The following is an 8,080-nucleotide window of genomic DNA, read 5'->3' as shown; positions in this document are numbered from 1 at the left end:
TGATGCAAATGATAGAAAAGCTATAAAACCCCCACTTTATGACTCATATCGATAACTACACTGAAAAGAATAAAACGTTGTATCAGCTAAAAGCAATTTAAGTAATCAATCACCAAAATATTTGATGCCGTGTATGTCCCACTGACAGTTTATATTCTATCCAAACAAAATGATAGGTAAAGCCATAAATGTAAATTAGAACATTTCATTTAAATGAACAGAGTTATGCTTTTCAGCTATTTTTAGTGAGATAAAAACACATTAAAAGAAAAACAGCATTGTTTTACTTTTTCAGTACAGCTGAAACATTGTTTGGCATTTTAGCTTCGAGGCTGAAAAACTATGATATCCGCTGTCGAAAATGTTTATTTATTTATTTAATCAATAAGTTATTGACAAATTGCGCTACTTCACATTAGCACATAGGAGGTAAAACGAACTGCTTAAATTATTAAAATACATAATAAACAAGCCACACAATAAAAAAAAAAGGGAGAAATACCGGAGTCAGTTTTGGATCTTTAATTGATAACAGTTACGCCAGTGTTACAGTAAACACACCAACAGGCTGAAGGTAGTAAATACCAATACAAGTTTCCCACTACTCTAATACTTCATACAGCAGAATAAATTATACCATGATAATATACACACATGCGGAACAGAAAAAGGAGTAAAGCAAAGCACAGATGTCAGAAAGCAACTAAACAGGTTAAGGGTCAAACAGACGGTAGGGGGGATAAGGAGTCGTATGCCTTAAATATCCAAATGTTTATTGACGCAAGTGTTAGAAATGGGTTTGATACACTAAAGACAATTCTAAAATTCTTCCTTTTTAAAATATACACATGAGTGAGGCGTCTAAGTGAAGCAGCAGCAGCTGCTGCGATTCAGTGCGGAGTCAGCATTACTTTGTCGTTTTCTCCTGAAGTCTTATTGGTCCACAAATCAAACGTGACTCGATTCAGTTTCCCAGAGCAGAGAGGCTGTCGTCACTAGCATCATCATCATCATCAACATCATCATCATCATGCTGAACCACTGGAATATGTCCCACACCGAAGGTTCGGGGTCCAGGTGTGTTAGCTCCGTGGTCCAGTCAGACCTGGTCTGCGCTGATAATCAGTCTGTAAAACCAGGTGGTCAAAAACACCCTCAAAATTCTCAGACACATGATGGATGTTTCATCCTGCCACCTTTCAAATATACATTGGTCCTTTGGTCCAGGGAGTCTGTGACAGCAAGCTTTTGTTTTCCTTTGAGCTCAGTTTGATCCTCTTTAATTCAATTTTAATTGGAACAATTTCAATGGAATTCCTATTTTACTAATTTATACAAATTCAATCTTGCTTGGGCCCAAAAACAAACTTTTGGTTGAAACAAGTGAACCAATTAAATACAATCAAATCAAAACCAACAGAAAACAAGCCAGCTAAGGAAACTCAAATAAAACATTTACTTCCACAGATCCCTTGCTTACCTACCACTCAACATAGTTCTGTTTTAGTATAAAACATACTCTTTATAAAGAAACAATACACAATCTGCTCCAGCTACTGTACATTTTTTCAGTTTTTAAAGGCGACGGAGGACCAAACTCTGTCGCGAGAGTTAACAATTCTGTGTACATAATCACACTGATGTCAATGGAAAAAAATCACATACATCTCGAGGGAACAGGTGGTCCTGGATCATGTCAAAAGTCAACTATGAGTGCTACACAAATGTCTCATATCCACTATTATTTAATTTTTTTTTTCTTCTTTTGTACATTTCGGTAAATGCGTCAAAGCGGAGGATTAGACAGGGCTCCGGTCCAAACCAGAGAGGGGGGCCAATCAGTGGTGTTACCTGTGCCCTTTCACAACTGACTGGATTATATGATTTTCCAGAGTGCATGTGAATGACACAGCTTGTCTACTTTTTAATCTAATAACAGAAAATGCTGGAATGCTCATAATGTATCCGTAGATGGAGCCTGAGGAATGTTGTGAAGGAATGCTTATTTAGTGGAAAACCAACTGAAGGTGCATTTACAAAATGTGCTAATTATTAAGCTATAAAAACTGAAACAATGGCTAGTAATGGAAAGGGTCACTGTGAATTAGCTTCCACATTATATTTGTGTGATTTAATCTGCTTTACACTGTTTAAATCACCCAGGATTCCCTGGCAGATGGGATTTGGGAGGAGTGGGGAGGAGGGCAGTTGAGTTAGCCCTCCTTGGCAAGGTCCATATTTCAAAATACATTAGTTTCCCCAATCCTGTTTTTGAAAACAATGCCCCCTCCCCATGGACCGCGGCTAAGGATGGGATGGAGGTTACAAGGGGGAAGCTATTGGCCGCCAAAACGCTGCTTTAATTCCCTGCAGAATCCATCCAGCCAGACTTCCCACAGAGAGGCCAAGTTCTTTAGGAATGTCAAGATGAATATGAAAGTGGGAAGGTCAAATCACTCGTGAACATTTGAGCTCAGGGAACAGGCAGGGGAACAGCAGCTTGGAAAACAATCATCCTCTTTAGTGTGACTGTGCCGACACGCAAACATGCACACGCAACAGACACTCACGCCCTGATCATCTCAGTCATCCACCGTGTTTTACACACCAACATCTAACAGAGAAAAGAGATACGAAGGGAATCAAAGAACAACATAAATCACATTAACCATAATCATATAACAGCAACAATAATCTTAACAATATCAAAAAGGAACAAGAATAAGAGTCGCTCAAATGATATTGGCTTTGTTAACTACTATGAACAGCAAGGTCAAAGTACATGTTGTTGATGGCTCTAAATGTGTGCTGGACTGCAGCCATGACAAAGAGGAATCCGGGCCAAGGCAGCCGGACATCGTAGGGTCGCCTGGGGTCCTGTTTGGCCCTCTGAGCAAAATAAACAGGGTTTGGGGCTGGGACAGGAGTACAAGGAGCAGGCAAAGATGCCCAAAGATTTAAAAGAAAGGGTGCAGAGCCGCCTGGTGGTTGACAGTTGTGTGGAAAGTTTAGTTCCGTTCCCCAAAGAGACGTGTCACACCCGCAAGCGCCACTTTCTCTGGTACACAGAGAAAGGCTGCGTGTCTGTGCACTGATGTCATGGCCAAGCAGCAGAGAGACGAGCTGGAGTTTGGAGTCCAGACTTGATGGAGCATGGAGGAGGGTGGTAGCGGGCGAAGCAGAGTGAAGTGCAGGGTGTCTCCCCGAGCGGCTTTAGTAGGCCTGTCCCGTCTCCACCTGCAGCAGCCCCAGCACTGCCGAGTGGTCTCCGAGTTTCATCCTCCTCTGGGTGGACAAGCTCACGTTCTTAGCCAGGTAGTCAACAGCAGCTACACAAAAACAAACAACGACAAAAAACAACAAACACGTCAGATAGGTGGTCGATTTTCGAGACATCTGTCCTATTCACTCCCATTTCATTTCTCTGATTAAGGCTGAAATAAGTTGTGGCAGAAGAGAATGAGTCAAATGAAGAACAATTCGCCCAGAAAGAGTGAAAGATAAAGAACCCCTCCCCTGTCCCTTGTCTGAGGTTGGCACGCTGCTGGCACAGAGCATGTGCATCCTGGTTAAGTCTCCATGCTGTCACTCAGACGGGTCCCCGTGTGTGTTCTATGTGCCAGTCTTCATTACACTTGGCATCTCTGATTTCATGCCCTCCACACTCCACATGGCCGATCATTTTCATCCTCAGACAGCAGCTCTCTCCTCTCTCCTCCATTCATTACCCATCTACTGTGCTCAATCACCATCTTAATTAACCTCACATCAGCTCACATCCGCACTGCCATCAGTTTCTTGCTGCTGACAAAACACTGGCGCGCACACACAAAACGTGACGGATCGACACGCGCTCGCTTGCATTCACGCGCAGCACAAACACGTTTTGAAAAAGAAAAGCACCAGATGCACAATACACTCGATCACTACTGGAGCCTGTGTATAAATACAAACAAATGTCAGTGAGCTGATGCGGGTTGGCTTTTTGGGGAAGTGTGCTTCATTTTACCTCTTTATGAAGGGCTGTGACAGCATCAGTCAATTATGCTAATCTAATAAAGCAAACTCTTTCCTGCCCTAAGGGCGTGTGTATGTATGTGTGTGTACGTATGTGCGTGTATGTGTGTGCGTGCGTGCGTGTGTGCGTGTGTGTGTGTGTGTGTGATGGAAACAGGGAGAAAGAGGGAGAGCGAGAGGTGGGCAAGAGGACACTGTGGCCCCTGAGGGTGTGCCGTTCTTTGAAGTGGCCCTCTTCTCTCTCCCATCCAAGTGGAGTGGGGTGTGACTAAGGCAGCTCTGTATGCGGATGGCGGTGGTGGTGGTGGGGTGAAGGGGGTCTTTATCAAGAGCACGTGTCTGCCTCCACCAACCAGGGTGCAAAGGTCAGGAGGCTCTCTTGCCTGGGAGCCGGGCATCACTTCATAGGCTTTTTAAGTTTAGTCCACTTAAGAGGAGGACAGAAAAGAGTGACGTGCGCTCGTCGCGAACACACAAAAACACTTGCTTACGCAACAGCAGCAGCATTTATATGTTTGTGCAGGGTTTACTCACTCTGGCCGTACTGGCTGTACTGGTAGCCGGCAGTGACAGGGTCAACGCTGTAGCTGGTGGCGCTGTAGGTGGGGGGGCAGTATGACTGAGAGGAAGCCAGGCTGTCCACACTCTTGATGGTGTCAGAGCGCTGGCTGCAGCTGGCTGAGATGGGGTTGGAGCTCTCCAGGCTGCTGTGCAGGGGGGAAATGGAAAAGTCGTGCTGGGGCTGGGAGGGTACGGCGCTGGGGTTACTCAGGATACTCATCACCTGGGGGGGGGAAAAAAAAAAAAAAAAAAAGAGGGGGGTAGAAACTTGGAAAATTGAGGATCAAAGCATTGACAGAGTTGAGGGAAAGTACTTTTTTTTCTGCAAGTATAGTGCCATCCTAGCACTTCACGGTGAAGATGCCAATAGAAATACACCATTTCAACTTTGAAATAGGGAAAGGGAGAAACTTCCCCATCTTTTTTTAAAGAGCAGGGGGGAGGATACAAGGAGGGTGATGAGGTTAAAAAAAGGAGAAAGGGAACAAGAGACACAGTTTCCATTAGCTGCCGTTGCCAGTAAGGGTTCTGCTGTGGGACAGAAGGGTCCCAGGGTGATAATAGACCCACCATCCTTGCCAGACAGCCCCTGTCCCGGAGCCTGAGGCATGAGCCCGAGCCTACAGCACAACAAGCACCGAGGGAGTCCCTAATCCCTCGCCCCTAGCCTACCCATCTCATGAATAGTAATGGAGTTGGAACTGGTAAATGATCCCCTCAGATCCCCACACAAAGTAGGCTTCACAAACCATACTGAGGGGGCCGCTGATACTGCAGGTTGAGGCTCGCCTGAATATTACAGTGTGTATATTACTCATAGTGCATAAAAGCTTCCAATTCAATATTCTAGATTAATGTAATAGCATGTGACATTCGTCAGAAGAAGGTCTCAAAATATGTTAAAATGGAAGAGATTACTTCTGGTGCTCCTTCAATCTGAAGCACAGTGGCCCAGAACGCTGTGAAGAATTTTGTTTTCTTATGCTGCGAGTTTCTTTAAGTGAAAAAGGGAACGTGGAGTGTGTGTGTGTGTGTGTGTGTGTGTGTGTGTGTGTGTGTGTGTGTGTGTGTGTGTGGAAGGGAGTGGTAAAAAGGGAATTGTCCCACACATGCTTCCCACCTATAGCAGAGAAGCCTTCCTTTCAACATCAGGTTCATGTTGAGTTTCGCTATGCTGCACTGGCCTTTGGCCCCTTGGCTGCTAAACCAATTAGCCCATCATGGAGGTGGTTACACAGGGGTGATACACACACACACACACACACACACACACACACACACACACACACACACACAGACATGTGTTTGCATGCATGCACGCATAAATGGACACATGCATAGACATACACACACACATTATGCAGCAACCATAGAGGCAATGCTAGGGGCAAGCCAAACAGTCCACAAATAATGCACTACGCCAGGAGTATCCCACAGAGAGAAAATTAACCATATTCTGCAAATTAATCATATCTTTAGGAAATATGAAGCACTCGAGGCACGTCAGAAACATAAAGGCTGGTTAGTCATTTCCACATGTTAATTCTATCAGTATGGAAACCCCCATCGTCCCCTGCACATCTGCGGACAAAGCATGTGACATGTATCCATAAGAAGGAGATTCATGGCTCTCTTCATGCTGGACACATGTGATGCTCCATCCCATATGGAGCTGAGCTGCACACTCTGGGGAGGATGAGGAGTACTGATGGTTTGCTTAAAGTGAAAGGGAAGTGTCCTGAGAGAGACAGCTGCGGGGCATGAGACCATTTTAGTCATTGGTTAATTGAAGCTTGATTACATCGCTTCCTTATGAAATAGAAGAGCCAACAATTGGCTCGATTATTATTCATGCTCATAAAAGTTCTTCAAAAGAAAATGACTTCTTATCATTGACATTGTTGCAGTTTTGCTATTTTAGCGAATTAGGGTGGGTCGGCCACTTTGAGTCTGACAAGTTTTGGCATCTGTGGGGACGTAGCTATCCTTATGACATCCTTACCAAAAAAGTGTAAATGGTTTAAGTTTTCCTAGAGGTGAAGAGACACATGGGGTTGTGTTCCGCTGTGTATAAATTGTGTTTTGTGTTCACTCTGCTATCACCATTATCCTCCGTCTGATGAAGGCACAGATGGAGGTGAACCTATCTATCAGGACTAAGGCTAAATTCTGTTATACTGGCCTCTGAGTAAAGTCTTCTTCCACCCATACCTACAGTATTATATGTGATCCACGGGTCAGTTTTAATTGCAGGGTTTTGCTACTTTGATGTTCCCATAAAGTTTTTTTTTTTACGTCGCATTCAAGTGTTAAATGATACTTTGTCACATAAGCTCGTGAAAACCATTCGCGGCTGGATACACTCGCATATTTCTGTTGCTGCACGCCGTATAAAACAAACTTTATAGATTTCTGGCTTGACGTCTACTATATGGTGGCGGTGATTCTAAATCCTCAAAGCCAATGAACATATACTCTCAGAAAGAAATCAAATGCTTTTTTTTTTTTTTTTTCTCGATTTTTACAATTTATAAAATCTAACAACTTGATGATGTGGTAAAGGTTACGGTTGATACACCATTTTACACAAATGGGATCCGGTGCACGAGGATGTAGCTCTAATTTTATTTTATTTAAATACACGCAAGTCCATTCTGGAGTTCAAATGAATGTAAAATTATATAATAAATCTTGCCGTCCACATTATTTTTCATACATATATACAACACACTCGTACAGAGCAGAGTTTCTCCCTCCCTCTCCTCCTTCCCTCTCCCCCCGCCTCCCTCTCTTTCCTTGCACACAGCGTCCTCAGCAGCCCAGAGTTCGTTTGTTGTTTGACGTTGTGTGAGTGCTGGTTTGGGAGATAATGTGAGCCAGGACCTAGTTTAAAGGACAATGCTCCAGGGCGTTCCCTGCCTCTCGCGCGCGCACACACACACACACACACACACACACACACACACACACACACACACACACACACACACGCACCACCCTCCCCTCACTCTCTCCCTCTCCTTTTTTCCGCTCTCCCTCTCTACAGATAGATTACTTTATAAATAATAATAAAAAAGTAATTAATTCTCTCAACTTCTGAGCCCTCCAGCCTGTGGCAAAGTGAGTGGGGAAGTGTAAATTGATACAATGTGCATCCTTTCAGATAAATAAATAGCACACTTGAGACAAAAAGAGGCCCTTTTATACCTCCCTAATTTCTTCAACAGTCAAATTACATTTTTTGTTTGTTTGCCCGAATGTTTGACGAGTTGTTCTTTGTTGGATTTCTCTCCAAAATAAAACAACATGACAGAGACAGAGCTGAGAGAAGCACTGCGAGTGAAAGAATTTTTTTTAAACAGAACGAGAGAAAAATAAGTCAGTAAAGAGAGGGAATGCAAATGTGTTGCAATACGGACATTTTTAAAATGACAACAATTATTATTATACTAAGATCGTAATTATTTGTTGGTATTATTACAACTTAACTATTTAACTCGAA

At 43.5% G+C, this 8,080-nt stretch overlaps 1 protein-coding gene across 2 annotated transcripts in view; it reads right to left on the bottom strand.

Annotated features, from left to right (window-relative positions):
* Positions 1-507: 507 nt before the first annotated feature.
* Positions 508-8,080, bottom strand: part of pax7a (paired box 7a) — a 46,099-nt gene continuing 38,526 nt past the window's right edge. For both annotated transcript variants that reach the window (XM_069145986.1, XM_069145998.1), the window contains exons 8-9: positions 4,552-4,801; positions 508-3,329 (exon numbers count right to left, since the gene is read on the bottom strand). In XM_069145986.1, the coding sequence (XP_069002087.1) occupies positions 3,214-3,329; positions 4,552-4,801 (366 nt within the window). In that variant the 3' untranslated portion in view covers positions 508-3,213. The remainder of the gene's footprint in view (positions 3,330-4,551; positions 4,802-8,080) is intronic.

The sequence above is a fragment of the Embiotoca jacksoni genome, unplaced genomic scaffold, assembly GCF_022577435.1.
Source record: "Embiotoca jacksoni isolate LCO1_2020_lvr unplaced genomic scaffold, fEmbJac1.0.p SCAF_1, whole genome shotgun sequence".
Classification (NCBI taxonomy): Eukaryota; Metazoa; Chordata; class Actinopteri; family Embiotocidae; genus Embiotoca; species Embiotoca jacksoni.
This window is presented reverse-complemented; position numbering and strand designations above follow the sequence as displayed.